This window comes from Medicago sativa, chromosome 1, assembly GCF_051527215.1.
Source record: "Medicago sativa cultivar Bolivia chromosome 1, Bolivia_mono, whole genome shotgun sequence".
Classification (NCBI taxonomy): Eukaryota; Viridiplantae; Streptophyta; class Magnoliopsida; order Fabales; family Fabaceae; genus Medicago; species Medicago sativa.
The window spans coordinates 20,890,001-20,909,467 of NC_140749.1; the positions used below are offsets into that span (position 1 = coordinate 20,890,001).

The following is a 19,467-nucleotide window of genomic DNA, read 5'->3' on the forward strand; positions in this document are numbered from 1 at the left end:
GTATGAGGAAAACCAATTATAATGAAATGAACATTGTACTAATAGTACATTGATTTGCTTTTTACATGAGATGCACAGAAAGTAGTTTTCAATTTTTCAGAGGTTTTTGTGCCCGATTTTCTTAACCTTTAGGAAGGATATGTGTTGACCCTGCATTTTTTATTTTGTAGAAAGAACCTTGAGGATTGAGCATAAAAGAAAGAAAGCATCTTGAAAAAAGGACGTAGACAAAAATAAAGTAACCATTCCATAGTAGCTATTGCAACACTATGAAACATACACAACAGAACATAAAGATTGAACAAATAAACAATTTTCTGCACTGAATCATCTTAGGTTGCTTCCACAATTCTCATAACACTATTTTAGAGGCTGACTCATGTCAAAAGTTTTACGTTACTATTACTGTTGTGGTTGAAGAATCTTTAATTAAAGGCGACCGAGGAAGACAATGTCTTGATGAACCTTGAGGATTGGAGGTACCTGTTGGACTGCCTTCTGATTTTCCTCTTTTCCTTTTCTTCAACTTTGTCGGATGTATCTTGCTGAACCTTTCTTTCATTTAAACCAACAGGAAGAACACAGTTGCAAAATAAACTGGGTCTCGCAATTAGAGAATATTTACATTTTATGTTACACCCCTTAAAATGGTAAGACACAAACAAGCAAGTATCTCAAACAATTGAAACCTTGAACACATGATTTTGCACATCAATCATCTCAAACAAGCAAGTGTCTCCGGTCTTTACTTTGCAATCTCTCACAAATTCTTGCCAGCCTTTAGTGAACCATCCATAGTCGAGATGTTCATTATAACTCACATCTACAAACCATGTTCCTTCTCCTATTTTCAACTCCACCGAATTTCCACTAAATATATTATGTCTTTTTAACAGCTCACTTGGTAGTACAACCAACTGCATATATATGAACAAATTAAAAAGTTTTACATTCACAACATATCAATAAACAAGGTAACAACATTTTAAGTAATTCATACCTTGTCTAATGATGTTACAAAAACCTTGAATTGGCCATGTAAATTCGGACTTACAGAATCTGCAGTAATTAAGAACAGAGTAAACATAGTTTAAGGATATTTTCATGAATTGTACACAATAAAAGCTTGAAAAATGAAATAAAGATGAATACTCCTGAGACCATGTGTTTTTGGGCTGCTGTTTGAAATTCGTTCTCCAAAATTGCCCACATATTCCATATCTTCTTCGGGCATTGTCTCTGATTTTATTTGGACTCGTTGGTTTTCTGCATGTCCACAGCCTTGTCGGGGATCAAAAGCAAAGAATAGTATGTTTACATTACATGGACAGATATATTTAAACCTTAAACTTTTCTACACAGGATTTATTGTAATTTGTTGACACATTAAAACTATTTACATTGATCAAATGTATTGAAATTAAACTATGTTAAAATGTGATTCTTCCAAAATAATAATGAAAGAAATACCTTGAAACTGCTCTGGGCAGGGTTCCTTTGTGGCTGGGATAATAGTAATTGTGAATGAAAGTGGTTCGCGTTGAGTCATCTCAAATTTACATACATCACCAACTTGCAAGTCATGTTCCTTTAAAAATGACTTCCAACCAGCTGTAATTTCAAAGTTATTATTGCGTTCATCAAATTTTAACGTCACATACCACGTCCTGTCCTCACCAGTGCTTCTAATCATTGCATTCCCTTGCAACAGCTCACTCATGTATTCTTTTGAAAACCACGTGGGTATCCTCTGTTTCAGCTCAAGGTTTAAAATATATATTAATAAAAATATATTCACTATTTAAATGTGCGAGGCTTTGTCGCATCAGTAATCTTTGAATGTATCTTTGGTTAATTACTTTCGCCCTTAAATATTACTAACAAAATAGGCATTTGGTGTTTGTTTGTAATTTCAATACATCCAGTTCCTATAGTGAAATGAAAACCTCTCACATTAAGGTACCAAAATCGCTATTTACTTAAAAAAAAAAAAGGTATAGGAAACATACCAATTTTAATCTATCACCTTCCACATAAGGTCGCGATAATTTGAGAGTGAAATTGGGATTCTCATTGGGATGAGAATTTGTGTAACTTCTCTCATTCCCATCTTTAGTTTTTGTGCATTTCTTAGCTTTCTTATCCCTGTCTCCATTGTTTCTAATAGCCTCTGCAAAAAACTTTAAATTATTTTCAGCATTTAAAAGGTACAAAATTAAATTTTCAGCTCTTGAAAATTTTATTTTTTATAACAGTCATGAAATTGATTAAATCTTAAAAAAACAAAATAAATAAAGCAAGTAAATTCCAGAAAACATGTACTTTTGTAATTTGTATGGATTAAACAGAACTTGAGATAAATATAGGGACTAACTAAAAACATACTTTACCTGAGACTTTTTGCTGGGTTGCATTCATTTGATATTTTCTCTTGCCAATGCTTGTCCCTTGAGGTGTAGCAGCACTCTCATTTGTGTTGATTTTCTTTTTTTTCAGGGGTTGTTCGGTAATTTCACTGTCATTGGTACTACAATATTGTTTGCTAGTGTCGTGGTCATCGTTGCATGTGATGCTTGAATAGTCAATTTCTAATTTACTATCATCTAATATAATGACATGAAAATCTGACCCTCCTTTGTACTGGAAAACTAAAAGATCACCGCATCTAAGCGACCTTGCAAATCTTTTCCAATTCAAAAGCCAAATATCATAACCGCATTGCACCCAATTCATTTTGCACACAGACCCATTTGGAAGTTTAAGGGATATTGGATTTGGCACATCTTTCCAATATCTCTCTACAAAACTCCTTGGAATCATCTGCAAGAAAACACATTTTCAAAAACCAATGAGTTTGAACTAGTAATGAAGATTAATGCAGCAAAGCATACATCAAGTGATTAATGCAGCAAAACATTTTATTTTCTAACAAGCAAACTTCATTCAATTAATGCACCAACTGATTAAGCAAACTGAATCCACATTTTAAGTCAAGCATATGTATCAAACAAAATGAGTTTAGAACTGAAGCCATTGGTAGCACTAACAGAGACATATATAATGAAAGCAGAATTTGTGAAATCTAAACTAATTGGAAGTGAAGTAGATACACACAACTCATCTCATAAAGCAGGTCTGTATACAAAACTCATGAGCATTTGATTCTCCATTTGTCAAGGACAATGTATGAATTTATTACAGGAGCTGCTCTGAAATTAGTTCTGAAAATGAAGAATAATAGGTAATTTTGCAACACAAACCTTCATGATAGCACTAAACAAACCCAAAACAGTGTTGGGGGTTTTCATCGAATACATTGACTACAAACTCTACTAAAACATTCACTAAACTCCTCTATTAATGATAATAATTTATATTTTTAATTCCACTTATTAATGATGATAAATCCCTAATCTATGTCTCTGTGAGCTTAGCTCAGTTGGTAAGGACGATGCATAATATATGCAAGGTCGAAGGTTCGAACCTTGGACACCACCAAAAAAATCCCTAATCTATAGCTCGAATGAATTCCATTTATGGAAACATGCATGGGTTTAGTTAAGATAAAAATTGAATGAATAAGAAAAGGAAGAAGAAGAAGAAGAAAGTGAGTGTTGGACTTGTATACTCGATTATCCCAGTGCACAGATATGATGACTTAATTGTGCCCAGATTCTGCTGGTTGCTTTTCCTATTGCAAGCATCCTTAAAAAGCATGTAAGGATTTCCAGTTTCTATCTGTGACTTCAAAATTGCAAACCACAGACTCCGTGCTTGAATAATCTTTTTTGCTTTTCCTGCTTTTTCATACTGAGTGTACAGCTTATCATATTCTTGAATCCAACAATCTGCCAAACCAGGTGCTTCATTGGGACAGAACAGGGACCATTCCCAATTGCTCTGAACTCTTTCCATAAAGAGATCAGGCACCCAAAGGGCGTAAAATAAATCTCGAGCACATTGCTCTTCCTTTCCATGATTTATTTTTAATTCCAAAACGTCAACTATATCAGCATGTCATGGCTCCAGGTACACAGCAAAAGCACCTTTCTGATCAACATAACATGCAGTATGATTGAACACACGCAGCATTGGAACAATACCATTAGACGTTCCATTTATTCCCTGAATGTAACTACCATGGGCACGTATGTTGTGAACAGAAACACCAATCCCTCCAGCAGATTTACTAATGACAGCACACTCCTTCAATGTATCATAAATCCCCTCAATACTATCCTCTTTCATGCACACTAAGAAGCAACTACTCAACTGAGGCCTAGGTGTTCCAGCGTTGAAAAGTGTAGGAGAAGCATGAGTGAACCATCTCTGAGACATGAAATGATAAGTTTTGACAGCAGATTCAACATCATCCTTGTGAATTCCAACAGAAACCCTCATTATCTTATGTTGAGGTCTTTCCATAACCACTCCTTCAACTTTCAACAGATAAGACCTCTCTAGGGTTTTGAATCCAATGTAATCGTAGTCAAGTTAACAGACTATTTGAAATGTTTTGATAATGTTTTTTTTTCTAGAAAAACGAATACACGCAATATCTACTGGCTGCTGACAGACTATTTGAAATGAAACTAGCAACAAACTTGTGCTAAGCTTAGGTATTTGAAGTAATTGAAACTTTCTAGTGAAATGAAACTTTCTAGCTATTTGAACCAAAAGTAACAGAGAAAATATATATGAAAGTGGTTCAAGACATATAAAAGATTTATAAACGGAGGATGGCCTTTAGAATCTATAGTCGAAGATCATGTATGTATTACTTACAGTAACTTGTATAGAATCGGTGTTTGCAAAGTAATTAAGATTAGAAAACTTGTTCCTAGATTTATTGTTTATTCCGGATGATTACATGTTGGCTTTTGCAGAAGATACACACAAATCATCTGATAAAGCAAGTATGTATGTATGAATTTAATTTCAGGTTCTTGTCTGAAATTAGTTCTGAAAATCAAGAATAATTAGAACTAATTGGATATGTAATTTTGCAACAGACAGAAACCATGATCAAAACAGTGAGTGTTGGGGGTTTTGATCGAACACGTTGACTACAAACTCTACTTGAGCAATTCAATTAATTAATGCTGATTGATAAATCCGTAATCTATATCTCAAATAAATTGCATTTATGATAATTCAACTTCCACAAGTGTCATAATGAAAAGAGAAACGGAAAGAATGAATGAAAAGGAAAAGGAAAAGGAAAAGAAGAAGAAGAAGAAAGTGAGTGTGGTGTGCTCACAAGTTGTTTGTGTTGAAGTACGCGTTGTTGAACAGTTAAATAGAAATGCATTCCTTGAGCTTCACTCCCACGCCCATTGTGAATGCTGCTGCTATGTTGTTGTTGAAACGACATGCTGCTGCTTTGCCTAGTTGAAGATTAAGGGGTGATTGTATTGTGTAATAACAATACAGAAAGCTACTTTTTGACTTTATGGAAGAAGAAAGGTACTATACTAGTATGTAAGAAGAAATTAGTAAGGTGACTATGTTGCTTTATGATTATTTTTAGGGGAATTAGTCATTTAGTCCCTGAATCGGAAGAGATTCGTCACTTTAGTCCCTGAATGCAGATAAATTGCAAAATAGTCCCTGAATGTAGACTTTGTTAGTCAATTTAGTCCCTGAATGCACACTTCGTTAGTCAATTTAGTCCCTGAATGTAGACTCTGTTAGTCACTTTAGTCCCTGAAATTGACCATGCAGGGACTGTTTTGCAATTTCTCTTCATTCAGGGACTAAAATGACGAATCCTCTCCCATTCAGGGACTAAAGTGATTAATTCCCCTTATTTTTAATTAAAAATAATTAAATAATTTATTCTTTAAATAAAAAAATTTGCATGTTTTAATTTGCATTTTTAAATAATTGTATTCTTGCTGCATATTTGCTTTGCTTAGTTGCACCCATGGTGCGTATTGTACGTGTATCAGTACCCGCGAAGTACTTGGTATAGGTATGTTTTGCAAATTGGAGTACCGGTGCTTTAGAGCTTTTTGAAGTTCCAAATTTCAATAGACTCTCGTTTCTCAAAACTCATGGTAGAATAATCTTCCACGTGTCTAGACAGGGTGCCAAGCCATTGAAGTTGTAAACTTTGATTCTTGATATTAAATTTAGTACTCTGGCTGTTAGTGGGCTAATAGTACATCGATGATTTAAGTTCAAAGCTTGTAGAAGGATGATGCTAGTGGTTGCAGTGATATAAGGATATGATGCAGCTTGCATCCAGAGTCTAGGCAATATTGGTCATCGTTGCATCTCATACTTGAATTTCTAATTTATTACTGTCATCTAATATAATGACATTAAAATCGGACCCACTTGTTTCCAAAACATTTTACAGTGAGACTCATTTGGAAGTCTAAGGGATATTGGATTTGATACATCTTTCCAATATCTCTCTACAAAAGTCCATGGAATCATCTGCAAGAGAGCACATTTTCAAAAACCCATGAGTTTGAACTAGTAAAGAAGATTAATGCAGCAAAGCATACAAGGTTGTTTGTTTTAATAAAAAAACAAACTTCATTCAATGATGAAAACCAAGGTCAATACACCACCAGATTGAACCAGATTGGGACACTGCCATGCAGATAAGCAAGTATGCAACATTCCTCCATTTGTGAAGAAGAATGTTCGAATTTAACAACTTAGCTTCACTCCCACGTCCATAGTGTTGTTGAAAGGACATGATACTATAAGTTGAATACATAAGAAAGGTGGTGAAAAACATTGATTTTACATCACTATTATCCTTAAGAATCTCAAAATAATAAACAACAATACCTTTGTTGTTATCATCAGCCACAAATACCCCATCACCAAATACCACTACAATGGCTCCTACTTCCCAACAAATACAATCACATACTCCATTCCTAAGGTAATCTAATTATAACTCAAAGCTAAATATTTTCCTAAATGTGATTACCTTATGTCAAGCGTTGGACATAATCCGAGATATGTGTGGCGTAGCATTTGGAGTGCCAAATTTGTCACAACGCTAAAATGAGAAGTGAAAGAAAGTAATGATCTTCAAGATTGTACTTATACAAACAAACAGATTTTAATTAGATGTCTACAAAGCTTCTATATGTATGTTCTTTGCTACTTATTTAGACCGATAGTTATTAATGAACTAAGAGTAATAATCACAACTTCTTAATATCTAGAGTGAGTGTTACAAACTCTCTTAGATCAAAGATTGAAAATTCAAAAAGCACTCATATTTCATAGAGTGGTCATTTGAAGTTCATATGAAATGTAATCTTCTAATTGCAAACTAACAGAAGACATAAATGTTCTTGTAATTGAAACCCTGAACACATAATTTTGATAATCAATCATCTCATACAAACTAGTGTTCCTAATCTTCACTTTGCATTCATTCACAGATGAACTGAGATAGTAATAATTACATCATTTTCACAACTAAATATATATTGTGAGTCTTACAAGCTCTCCTATGTCAGAGTAGAAGTTCTAAAACAACACCAATTGTGAGTGATTGTAAAAAGTTCATATGAAATATAACATCTACTTACAAAATAACAAAACACAAATGTTCTTCTAAACATCTGGTATAATTGAAACCTTGAACACATGATTTTGAACATCAATCATCTCAAACAAACAAGTGTCTCCAATCTTCACTTTGCAATCTCTCATAAATTCTTGCCAACCTTTAGTGAACCACCCATAATCGAGATGTTGATCATAATTTACCTCTACAAACCATGTTCCTTCTTCTACTTTCAACTCCACTAAATTTCCACTGAATATATTATGTCTCTTCAACAGCTCACTTGGGAGTACAATCAGCTGCATATATAAGAACAGATTAAAATTCTACACATTCACACACATGGCTATGTAAATGGTAACGACACTTTAAGTAATTCATACCTTGTCGAATGATGTTACAAAAACCTTGAATTTGTCGTGTATATTTGGACTTACAGAATCTGCTGTAATTAAGAACACAAAGTAAACATATTTTAAAGATATTTTCATGAATTGTACACAATAAAATCAAAGAGTAGTATGTTTACATTACATGGACAATGTATATTTAAACCTTAAAATTTGTTACAGATGATTGTTTGTTATTTGTTGACAAATTAAAACTATTTATCTTTACAAAACAATAATAATGAAAGAAATACCTTGAAACTGCTCTGGGCATGGTTCCTTTGTGGCTGGGATAATAGTAATTGTGAATGAAAGTGGTTCGCGTTGAGTCATCTCAAATTTACATACATCACCAACTTTCAAGTCATGTTCCTTTGAAAATGACTTCCAACCAACCTGCATTATAAAACTGCTCTTGCTTTTATCAAAGTATAACGTCACGTACCATGCCCTGTCCTCACCAACACTTCTAATTGTGGCCTTCTGTTGCAATAACTCATTCATGTATTCTTTCGAAAACCATCTAGGTATTATCTGTTTCAGGTCATGGTTTAAAATAGATATTACTTAAAATATATTCAATAAGTATATGTAACGTGCATGGCTGTCAAACCAATAATTAAAATATACCTAAATGTCTCTATAGTTACTTATTTTGATTTTCAAATGTGTCTTTAGTATGTTAGCTATATTTTTTCTCTTTTATTGAATAAATTGACATTAGTCCTTGAATATGTTTTCTGTTAGTAAATTTATTCAATAAGACTATTTACAAGAGAAACATTTGGGGATTTGTTTGTAATTTCGATACATTCAGTTCCTATAGAAAAATGAAAGCCTCTTACACAGTTAGGTACAAATATTGCTGGAAAAAAAAAAGTAAAGCAAACATACCAATCTATTATAACCTTCAATGTGATATGGCGATAATTTGACAGTGAAACTAGGACTCCCATTGGGATGATAATTTGTGAAACTTCTCTCATTCCTATCTTTAGTTTTTGTGCATTTCTTAGCTTTCTTACCCCGGCCTCCACAGTTTCTATTAGCCTCTGCAAAACTTTAAAAACTATTTTCAGCATTTGAAAGTCTTTAAAAACTTCAAAAAACTAATAAAAGTTCACGTCTTGATTTTTAATGGCAGTCTTGAAAAATAATTAAATGTTAAAAAATTAAAAAATACGTAAATACAGCGGGCCTAGGATTAAAAACATGCAGTCATGCACTATTGTAATTTGTATGCATTAAAAAGTAGATAGAATGCCTAATAACATTTTTGTCAATGTTGCATTTACTTGCCTGAAACTTTTTGCAAGGATGCATTGATATTAATTTTTCTCTTGCCAATGTTTGTTCCTTGAGGTGTAGCAGCACTAGTAGCAATGTCATTTGAGTTGATTTTCTTTTTCTTGAGGGGTTGTTGGGTATTTTCATGATCATTCGGAATCTCAACACAGTCATCATCATCATCATCATCACTCTCCTTAGCTTCTTGTTCATCATTGCATCTCATACATGAATAGTCAATTTCCAAACTACTATCATCCAATATAATGACATGAAAATCTGACCCTCCTTTGTATTGGAAAACTAAAAGATCTCCACATCTGAGAGAGCGCGCAAACCTCTTCCAATTCTGAAGCCAAACATCATCACTGTGTTGTACCCAATTCATTTTGAACTCAGTCCCATTTGGAAGTATAAGGGAAATTGGATTGGATACATCTTTCCAATGTCTCTCTACAAATTTCCTTGGAATCATCTGCAAGCACATTTTCAAAAACCAATGAATTTCAACAAGTAATGAAGATTAATGCAGCAAAGCATACATCAAGTGATTAATGTAGCAAAACGTTTTAGTTTCTAACAAGCAAACTTCATTCAATTAATACACCGGCTGATTAAGAAAACAGTGTTGGAACACTCTTCATCCACATTTTAAGTCAAGCATATATATATATATATATCAAACAAAATGAGTTTAGAACCAAAGCCATGCATAGCACTAATACAAGAAAGCAGAATTTATGAAATCTGAACTAATTGTAAGTCAAGTAGATACACACAAGTCATCTCATAAAGCAAGTATGTATGCAACATTCCTCCATGAATTTAATTTCATGAATTGCTCTCAAATCAGTTCTGAAACTCAAGAATAATGAGATCTATGTGCAAGAATAGAGCAAGAATGGATAGATAATTTTGCAACAGAAACCATCATGAAAACTGTATTGAGGGTTTTCATCAAACACATTGACTACAAACCTTAAACAGTCCACTTAAAGAGTTGGTATGACCAAGTGATTGAGCACTAGTGCTTAATGAGCGAATCGCTCAGGAGCGAAAAACCAATTCCGTTAATGATAATAAATCAGTACATGGTTGTTTGTTTTTAGTGTCAAAATTTTAGACACTCCATGTGAAAACCACAAAGTTCCTAAGAAAACCAGATAAGCAAGTATGCAACATTCCTCCATCAAATCAAAGCAATTATAAGAAAACTATGTATGAGCTTACCAACATTCAAATCTTCGTATTCATTAATTCCAATAACAAAGTTTATTCAATAATTAAATTGGGTCAATGATTAAAATGGGTCGTTTTGTTTTCAACAAATAGTGTGATACACAATTACAAAAGCTACTTCAATAATCGAAAGAATGGATGAAATGGAAAAAAGAAGAAGCTGATTGAGAATGCTTACAAGCTCTTCATCCTGCAATTCACAAAGTTGAATGGTTTGGTAAAAATGCATTCCCTTAGCTTCACTTCCACGTCCATAGTGAACACTTGACATTGATGCTTGCTTCTCAAAATGATGATGAATGTGAAGGGATTTATATATATTAGACCCAAAATGTTGTGTTCCCCCTCTTTTATATGAAAAATATTTGGTTGGGCACAACCCAAATAAAAATAAAAAGTAGGTTTAAATGTGTCATTGGTCCCTGCACTTTCATCAGATTTTGGCATTGGTCCTTGCACTTCGTAAAAATATCGGTATTGGTCCCTCTATTAACTTTCTGTTAAAAAAAAACACAAATCTAACGAAGTGCCACATGGCCCAATCATTTCACGCCATGTGGCACCAATACCAATATTTTTACAAAGTGCAGGGATCAATACCAATATTTTTACAGAGTGCTGGGACCAATACCAATATTTTTACAAAGTGCAGAGACCAATTCCAAACAAAAAAAAGTGCAAGGACCAATGCCAAAATCTGATGAAAGTGCAGGGACTAAAGACATATTTAAGCCTAAAAAGTATTTAAGCATGCACATGAATGATAATATTTAGGTTTAAATGTATATTTAGTCCCTGCACTTTCATCCAATTTTGGTTTAGGTCCCTGAACTTTATAAAACTTTTGGCATTGGTCCTTCTGTTAAGTATCTGTTAAAAAAAAACAAAAACTAACGGTGTGCCACATGGACCAATCATGGCACGCCACGTGGCACACTAAAAGACAAAAAAATCAACTATTTGACTTCAAAATATCATTAGTCCATGCACTTTCAACATTTTTTGATATTAGTCCCTTCACTTTGGTAATGGTCTCTGATATGAAATTATTATGTTTTATTATTGTTTTGTTCATTATTTTTATTAGAATAATCATAAACAAATAAAATCAAAAAAATCTTTTTGAATAAATTGATTAAAGCTTAATAAAAGATCAATAATTTTTTTTTATTTTATTTTTAAAAAGATTTAAAAAAAATCTTTTTAAAGAGTAAAATATCTTACTTATACCTTTTATTTGACAATAAACATCTTAGCTTGTTTTTTTAAAGGGGAATAAGTATCTTACTTATCTCTACTACTTTTTATATAATAAATAAACTTTTTTTAGAGTAAAATGTGTAGTAATTCCAATGTGGATCATTCTAATAATTTTGTTTTTATACCAAAAATGATCAAGTTTTATCGCTGGCTAACTAAATCAAATTATATTGTAATCTTCTATCAAATTATACTTTTTATATAGTAATAATTTGACGTAAAAGACAATTTTGATTAAAATACATTTTGATTGATTCTTCCCGTATCAATTTAAGTGAGTTAGTTTAGATTTTTTTTTAAAAAAAATTATTTTAAAATTTCAATAAACACGCTGTTGTTACACATTGAGGGACAAAAAGTTGGATATCACTTTGATGACATTGTGGTTCGTGGCATTGATCAACCACAATGTCACAAGTATATAAAAACGCAAAAATTATTGTGAAAGAGAAGGAAGAAAGCCACATGTGACATTGTGGTTGGTCAATGTCATCGACCACAATGTCATCCCAAAAAGTCACCTTTCTTTCTTCTTAAATACTCCATCTGTCTCATAATAATTGTCTCTTTACAATTTTTTCTTTTTCTCATAATAATTATCACTTTAGAATACCATTATTTTTTTCCATTAATATACCCTTATTTATTGAAATTCATCCAACTTAACTATTCCACTAACTGTAATTAATAAAGGTGTTTTAGTAAATGATACAAATTTTACCATCAAAATCAACTCAATTAATCATTTCCTTAATAACCATGCACAAACCTTAAACAATTATAACCTAGAGCCGGAGGGAGCAGTACTTTTGCTTTCTCCGCCCATTCACAGTATCTTTATGTATTCATCTTCAACATAATCATCTCTTCATCTTCAGCTTCACAAAGTAGAAGCATGTCGTTTCAACAACAACACGGCAACGGCGGCATTTACAATGGGCGTGGTAGTGAAGCTCAAGGAATGCATTTCTATTTAACCGTTCAACAACGCGAGAGCTTCAACACAAACAACTCGTAAGAAACACAACACACGCTTTTGGAATTATCATAAATGTGATTTATTTGATATATAGATTAGAGTTTGTAGTCAATGTGTTCGATCAAAACCCCCAACACTCACTGTTTTGATGAAATTAAATATCCAATTAGATATCATTATTCTTCATTTTCAGAACTAATTTCAGAAATTAAATTCATACATACTTGCTTTATCAGATGATTTGTTGATTGCTGATGATGTGTATGAAATTATCATCAAGAATGCGGCTCGATTACTTTGTATGATAGGGGTTTTGACTACGATTACTTTGTATTCAAAACCCTAGAGAGGTCTTATCTGTTGAAAGTTGAAGGAGTGGTTATGGAAAGACCTCAACATAAGATAATGAGGGTTTCTGTTGGAATTCACAAGGATGATGTTGAATCTGCTGTCAAAACTTGTCATTTCACGTCTCAGAGATGGTTCACTCATGCTTCTCGTACACTTTTCAACGCTGGAACACCTAGGCCTCACTTGAGTAGTTGCTTCTTGGTGTGCATGAAAGAGGATAGTATTGAGGGGATTTATGATACATTGAAGGAGTGTGCTGTCATTAGTAAATCTGCTGGAGGGATTGGTGTTTCTGTTCACAACATACGTGCCCATGGTTACATTTGGGGAACAAATGGAACGTCTAATGGTATTGTTCCAATGCTGTGTGTGTACAATCATACTGCACGCTAAGTTGATCAGAAAGGTGCTTTTGCTGTGTACTTGGAGCCATGGCATGCTGATATAGTTGACTTCTTGGAGTTAAAAATAAATCATGGAAAGGAAGAGCAGCGTGCTCGAGATTTATTTTACGCCCTTTGGGTGCCTGATCTCTTTATGGAAAGAGTTCAGAGCAATGGGAAATTGTCCCTGTTCTGCCCCAATGAGATTGTTGGGGTCAAGAATACGATAAGCTGTACACTCAGTATGAAAAAGCAGGAAAAGCAAAAAAGATTATTCAAGCACGGAGTTTGTGGTTTGCAATTTTGAAGTCACAGATAGAAACTTGAAATCCTTACATGCTTTTTAGGGATGCTTGCAATAGGAAAATCAACCAGCAGAATCTGGGCACAATTAAGTCATCAAATCTGTGCACTGGGATAATCGAGTATACAAGTCCAACAGAGACTGCTGTGTAAAACCTTTGAACCAATAACTAGAAAGTTTCAATTAGTTCAAATTTCACAAATTCTGCTTTTATATATATTTTCTCTGTTAGCTTTGGTTCTCTCTATGTGTATTGTTTGCTCAGGTATTACTGGTACACTTAAAAATGTGGATAGGGAGTGTATTGAACTTGGTTTTCATTATTGAATAAAGTTTTCTTGTTAAAAATAAAAGACCCATTTTTCCACCTAAAAGTCTGATACTAAAAACTAACAACCAAGTATGCTTGCTTAGTTCGATCTAAGTTCAAACTTTTGAAAATGTTCTTGCAGATGATTCCGAGAAATTTTGTAGAGAGGTATTGGAAAAATGTACCAAATCCAATATCCCTTAAACTTCCAAATGGGTCTGCGTGCAAAATGAATTGGGTGCAATGCAGTGATGGTATTTGGCTTCAAAATTGGAAGAGGTTTGCATGGTCGCTCCGATGTGGAGATCTTTTAGTTTTCCAATACAAAGGAGGGTCAGATTTTAATGTCATTATATTAGATGATAGTAAATTAGAAATTGACTATTCAAGTATGAGATGCAACGGCAATCAAGAAAATACTAAAGAGAGTCATGATGATGCTGACGACGACGACAATGATTATGAGTGTGTTGAGATTCCTAGTGACACTGAAAATACTAAAATTCCCCTCAAGAAAAAGAGAATCAATTCAAATGGCATTGCTACTACTGCTGCTACACCTCAAGGGAGTAACATTCACAAGAGAAAAACTAATATCAATGCAACCCAACAAAAAGTTTCAGGTAAGTTATTCTACTTCCTTTTATTCATTCATCTGTTTATAGGCAAAATATGTTTTTAATTAGTCCCTTAGTTCATCTCAAATTTTGGTTTTAGTCTTTCTTTCCACTTTTTAATCCATACAAATTACAAAAGTATACGTTTTTAGTTCTATACCCACTTTATTTATGCACACTTTTTAAGATTAAATCAATTTTCAAGACTGTCATACAAAAAAATCAAGACGCAAACTTTTATTTTGTTCCTTTCAAATGCTGAAAATAGTTTTTAAAGTTTTGCAGAGGCTAATGGAAACACAGGAGGCATGGGTAAGAAAGCTAAAAATGCACAAAAACTAAATGAGAGAAGTTACACAAATTCTCATCCCAATGAGAGTCCTAGTTTCACTGTCAAATTATCGCCATGTCATGTTGAAGGTGATAATAGATTGGTATGTTTCCTATACTACTTTTTCTGTAATAGTGACATTTTGTACCTAACTGTGTGAGAGGCTTTCATTTTTCTATAGGAACTGAATGTATTGAAATTACAAACGAAATCCCCAAATGTTTCTCTTGTTAATAGTTTTATCAAATAAATTTACTAATTGAAAACATATTCAAGGATTAATGTAAATTTATTCATTAAATTATTAACAAAAGAAAAATGTATAGCAAACATACTAAAGACAGATTTGAAGATCAAAATAACTAGCAGAAGAGACATTTAGGCATATTTTTATAATTTTTGATACATTTAAGTACTGTTTGAATGAGCCTTGCACATTTCGTGCACGAATATATTTTAATCAATATTTGTTTAAACCATGACCTGAAACAGACGATACCTAATTGCTTTTCGAAAGAATACATGAATGAGTTATTGCAAGGGAAGGCAACAATTAGAAGTGTTGGTGAGGACAGGGCATGGCACGTGACATTAAACTTTCGTAAAAGCAGGAGCAGTTTTGTTATGAGGGCTGGTTGGAAGTCATTTTCAAAGGAACATGAGTTGAAAGTTGGTGATGTATGTAAATTTGAGATGACTCAACGCGAACCACTTTCATTCACAATTATTATTATCCCAACCACGAAGGAACCATGCCCTGAGCAGTTTCAAGGTATTATATTAGATGATAGTAAATTAGAAATTGACTATTCAAGTATGATATGCAATAGCGTTAAAGAAAATACTAAAGAGTGTGATGATGATTATGATGATGAGATTCCCAGTGACGATGAAAATAATAAAAACCCCATCAAGAAAAAGAAAATCAATTCAAATGACATTGCTACTACTGCTGCTATCAATGCAACCCCACAAAATCAATGTGTTTATTTCAAATTTTGTTTTCAGTCATTCTATTTCTACCCACTTTTTAATCCATACAAAAGCACATGTTTTAATCCTGGACCCACTCTATTTATGTATATTTTTTATTTTGTTCTCTTTTAAGATTTAAATAATTTTCAAGACTGTCATACAAATGAAATCAAGACATGAACTTTTATTTTGTATCCTTCAAGTGCTGAAAATAATTTTTGAAGTTTTGCAGAGACTAATGAAAACAGAGGAGGCAGGGATAAGAAATGCACAAAAACTAAAGATGGGAATGAGAGAAACTGCACGAATTCTCATCCCAATGAGAACCCTAGCTTCACTCTCATATTATTGCCATATCATGTTGAAGGTGATAATAGATTGGTATGTTTCCTATACTTTTTTTCTCATTAATAGTGATTTTTGTGCCCAACTGTGTGAGAGGCTTTCATTTTACTATACGAACTGATTGTATTGGAAATTACAAACAAATCTCCAAATGTCTCATTTGATAATAGTTGTATTGAATAAACTTACTAACAAAAACATATTCAAGGACTAAAGTAAATTTATTCAATAAACTTATTAACAAAAGAGAAAAAGTATAGGAAACATACTAAAGACACATTTGAAGATCAAAATAACTAGCAGAAGAGACATTTAGGTATATTTTTATAAATTTGATACATTTAAGCAGTGGTTTGAAAGAGCCTTGCACAGTACATATAGTTAATGAATATATATTTTAAACCATGACCTGAAACAGATGATACCTAAATGGTTTTCAAAAGAATACATGAATGAGTTATTGCAAGGGAAGGCAACAATTAGAAGTGTTGGTGAGGAGGATAGAACATGGCACGTGACGTTAAACTTTGATGAATCCAGAATAAGTTTTCGAATGGGAAGTGGTTGGAAGTCATTTTCACGGGAACATAACTTGCAAGTCGGTGACATGTGTACGTTTGAGATGACTCAACGCAAACCACTTTCATTCACGATTGCTATCATCTCAACCACAAAGGAACCGGGCCCGGAGAAGTTTCAAGGTATTGCTTTTATTATTGTTGTTTTTGAAATGATACATATTTTATTATCTTCTGATTTTGATTTTGATACATTTGATCAATGTTAAAAGTTTTAATTTGCCAACAAACTACAATCAATCAAATGTGTAAAATATTTTAAGGTTTAAATCTTGGACATCATGTTGTGTAGTAGAACGAATATTTCACTTGATTGTACAACCCTTCAGCTAGTCCCCCAAGCTCTATTTTATTGCGTTGGTTAAATACACATGTTAATGTTACTGTCATTAGGGCTGAGCAAGAATTTGTCATCCGACCGAAATCCGACATAACCGTAACAAATACTTGTTCAACGGTCGGATGTGTACGAGCTTCGGAATGAAGTGAGACAAATCAGTTTCACATGGTTTGGAACGGACGAAAGCGGTTCTGTCAAAATGGAATGAGCGGTGTCTGAACCCGTCCACTTATTACTGTTGTTTGTGTCTCTGTAGAAGCCACGCGCGCGTGAAGTGTGAGACTATCTCAAGTCTTGAAAATTGAACACCCTACACACTGTCCAATGTATGTGTGCCATCAAACAGGGTGTGTCTTGACTTTTCAATTGTCATGTTTACCTTTTTTGGCTTTTCATATCTCATTTACTCCATTAAAATAAACTTCTTTCTCTTACCTTAATTAATTTATTACAAGCAAGCAAGAATATGATATTGAGCCCACCACTACCAGAGAGAAGAAACAATCACAGGGAATGAACACGAAGCACATGAGATGAGAGATATACAGAGAGGAGAAGAACATTTTTGCAGATGAAAGCTAGAGATACAACCGAGCCAAACCACCCGGCCCACCCGTTATTCCGTTAGACCCGTCAACCGCCGAAACTGACGTTGAAACGGTCGGGAATGGTTCACGTTTTCTGATCTACAGATGTTCTTCGGTGAGCAGTTGTTGGGCCAAATCCGCCCGTAACCGACCGGTGCTCACCCCTTACTGTCATAAAATCTCATGATGAAGGATAATGGTGGGTTGTGGGTAGTGTAAATTGTGGTGACCAATAACTGTAAAATAAAATAGAAAAAATGACTGATGTGTACCGATAGATGATAGTGTGTTTAAGGGAGTGTGTAGAGTGTGTGTTCGTGGCATTTCTATAGAGTATTTGATTTTAGTCATTCTAATAATGGCTACATGAAAACTAAGATAAATACTGTACACATATATATTACATGATTAATTCTAAAATATACAAATTTTTCAAGGATTAATAGAAAACTATGATCGAAAGTGATATATTTACCAAGATTAATTTTTATACACGGATTAGAAGCTAAAAGTGATATATCTGCGAGGACAAAAAAACATATTTAAACTAAGTTGTAATGATCTTATGATTATAATTGATTTGCATGTAGCATTAGTAGATTTTCCCCAACTCCTTCAGTAGATCCCTGAGAAGTTTGTGGACTTGTGCAGAAAACCAAGGAGTCCAAGACAAATCAAAGACAACACCCGTAAAAGATATGGAATATGCGGGCAATTTTGGAGATGGAATTTCAAGGAGCTGCACAAAAACACATGGTTTTAGGGGTATTCATCTTAATTTTGTTTTTGTGTTTTTTTGTGTACAATTCATGCAAATCTCCTTAAACTATGTTTTCTTTGTTGTTAATTACTGCAGATTCTGTAAGTCTGGGTTTACATGAGATGTTCAAGGTTTTTATAACATCATCAGACAAGGTATGAATTACGTAAAATGCTGTTACCATGTATATAGCTATGTGTGTGAATGTATAAAATTTAATTTGTTCATATATATGCAGTTGGTTGTACTACCAAGTGAGCTGTTGAAGAAGCATGGTATATTTAGTGGAAATTCAGTGGAGTTGAGAGTAGGGGAAGGAACATGGTTTGTAGAGGTGAATTATAATGAACATCTCGACTATGGGTGGTTCACTAAAGGCTGGCAAGAATTTGTGAGAGATTGCAAAGTAAAGACTGGAGACACTTGCTTGTTTGAGACGATTGATGTGCAAAATCATGTGTTCAAGGTTTCAATTGTTTAGAGACACTTTCTTGTTTTGTCATTTTAAGGGGTGTTACGTAAAATGTAAATATTCTCTAATTACGAGACTCGGTTTATTTTGCAACTGTGTTCTTCCCGTTGGTTTAAATGAAACAAAGGTTCACTAAGATACATCCGACAAGGTTGGAAAATCAGAAAGCAGTCCTAAGGTATGATGCTTCCTCCAATTCTCAAGGTTCATCAAGACATTGCCTTCCTCGATCATCTTTAATCAAAGCTTCTTCAACCACAACATTAACAGTAAGCAACCTAAGATGATTCAGTGCATAAAATTGTTTATTTGCTCAATCTTTCTGATCTTTTGTATGTTTCATAGCTACTATGAAATGTTTTTTTTTTTGTCTATGTCCTTTTTTTTAGATGATTTCATTAGTTTATGAATGTAAAG

At 33.5% G+C, this 19,467-nt stretch overlaps 3 protein-coding genes and 1 pseudogene across 7 annotated transcripts; 2 read left to right on the forward strand and 2 right to left on the reverse strand.

Annotated features, from left to right (window-relative positions):
• Positions 1-210: 210 nt before the first annotated feature.
• On the reverse strand, positions 211-5,483 carry LOC146953527 (B3 domain-containing transcription factor VRN1-like). 4 transcript variants are annotated; one of them, XM_085710484.1, is made up of 7 exons: positions 5,261-5,483; positions 2,391-2,820; positions 2,010-2,170; positions 1,471-1,750; positions 1,162-1,281; positions 1,001-1,059; positions 211-917 (listed from the first exon to the last, which is right to left on the reverse strand). In XM_085710484.1, the coding sequence occupies exons 1-7, from the start codon at positions 5,372-5,374 to the stop codon at positions 675-677; spliced, it is 1,407 nt and encodes a 468-aa protein (XP_085566610.1). In that variant the 5' UTR covers positions 5,375-5,483; the 3' UTR covers positions 211-674. The 4 variants fall into 4 exon arrangements, with proteins under 4 accessions (XP_085566610.1, XP_085566627.1, XP_085566619.1 ...); XM_085710501.1 differs by having other exon boundaries at positions 1,162-1,266; positions 5,261-5,468; XM_085710493.1 differs by having other exon boundaries at positions 1,153-1,266; positions 5,261-5,468.
• Positions 5,484-7,328: 1,845 nt separating this feature from the next.
• LOC146953528 (B3 domain-containing transcription factor VRN1-like) lies at positions 7,329-10,758 on the reverse strand. Of its 2 annotated transcripts, none has more exons than XM_085710506.1 (6): positions 10,637-10,758; positions 9,232-9,694; positions 8,827-8,984; positions 8,187-8,466; positions 7,927-7,988; positions 7,329-7,842 (listed from the first exon to the last, which is right to left on the reverse strand). In XM_085710506.1, exons 1-6 carry the CDS (start codon positions 10,727-10,729, stop codon positions 7,591-7,593), a joined length of 1,308 nt encoding a protein of 435 aa, XP_085566632.1. In that variant the 5' UTR covers positions 10,730-10,758; the 3' UTR covers positions 7,329-7,590. The 2 variants fall into 2 exon arrangements, with proteins under 2 accessions (XP_085566632.1, XP_085566635.1); XM_085710509.1 differs by having other exon boundaries at positions 7,927-7,985; positions 10,637-10,747.
• A 1,774-nt stretch (positions 10,759-12,532) lies between these two features.
• On the forward strand, positions 12,533-19,186 carry LOC146953529 (B3 domain-containing protein REM14-like). The gene is made up of 9 exons (XM_085710515.1): positions 12,533-12,732; positions 14,188-14,668; positions 14,948-15,096; positions 15,486-15,765; positions 16,201-16,349; positions 16,732-17,014; positions 18,470-18,583; positions 18,675-18,733; positions 18,817-19,186. Exons 2-9 carry the CDS (start codon positions 14,188-14,190, stop codon positions 19,057-19,059), a joined length of 1,758 nt encoding a protein of 585 aa, XP_085566641.1. The 5' UTR covers positions 12,533-12,732; the 3' UTR covers positions 19,060-19,186.
• LOC146953530 (ribonucleoside-diphosphate reductase large subunit pseudogene) lies at positions 12,614-13,441 on the forward strand (annotated as a pseudogene).
• Positions 19,187-19,467: the final 281 nt, after the last annotated feature.

Coding starts and splice junctions, on each gene's coding strand:
- LOC146953528 (XM_085710506.1), bottom strand. CDS start 10,729: ATGTCAAGTGTTCACTATGGACGTGGAAGTGAAGCTAAGGGAATGCAT. Junction 7,989..8,186: donor ATGCCCAGAGCAGTTTCAAG/GTATTTCTTTCA, acceptor TCTTAATTACAG/CAGATTCTGTAAGTCCAAAT. Junction 7,843..7,926: donor TTGTAACATCATTCGACAAG/GTATGAATTACT, acceptor TTATATATGCAG/CTGATTGTACTCCCAAGTGA.
- LOC146953529 (XM_085710515.1), top strand. CDS start 14,188: ATGATTCCGAGAAATTTTGTAGAGAGGTATTGGAAAAATGTACCAAAT. Junction 18,584..18,674: donor AAAAACACATGGTTTTAGGG/GTATTCATCTTA, acceptor TAATTACTGCAG/ATTCTGTAAGTCTGGGTTTA. Junction 18,734..18,816: donor TTATAACATCATCAGACAAG/GTATGAATTACG, acceptor ATATATATGCAG/TTGGTTGTACTACCAAGTGA.
- LOC146953527 (XM_085710477.1), bottom strand. CDS start 5,374: ATGTCGTTTCAACAACAACATAGCAGCAGCATTCACAATGGGCGTGGG. Junction 1,282..1,470: donor CTGCCCAGAGCAGTTTCAAG/GTATTTCTTTCA, acceptor ATCCCCGACAAG/GCTGTGGACATGCAGAAAAC. Junction 1,060..1,152: donor AAAAACACATGGTCTCAGGA/GTATTCATCTTT, acceptor TAATTACTGCAG/ATTCTGTAAGTCCGAATTTA.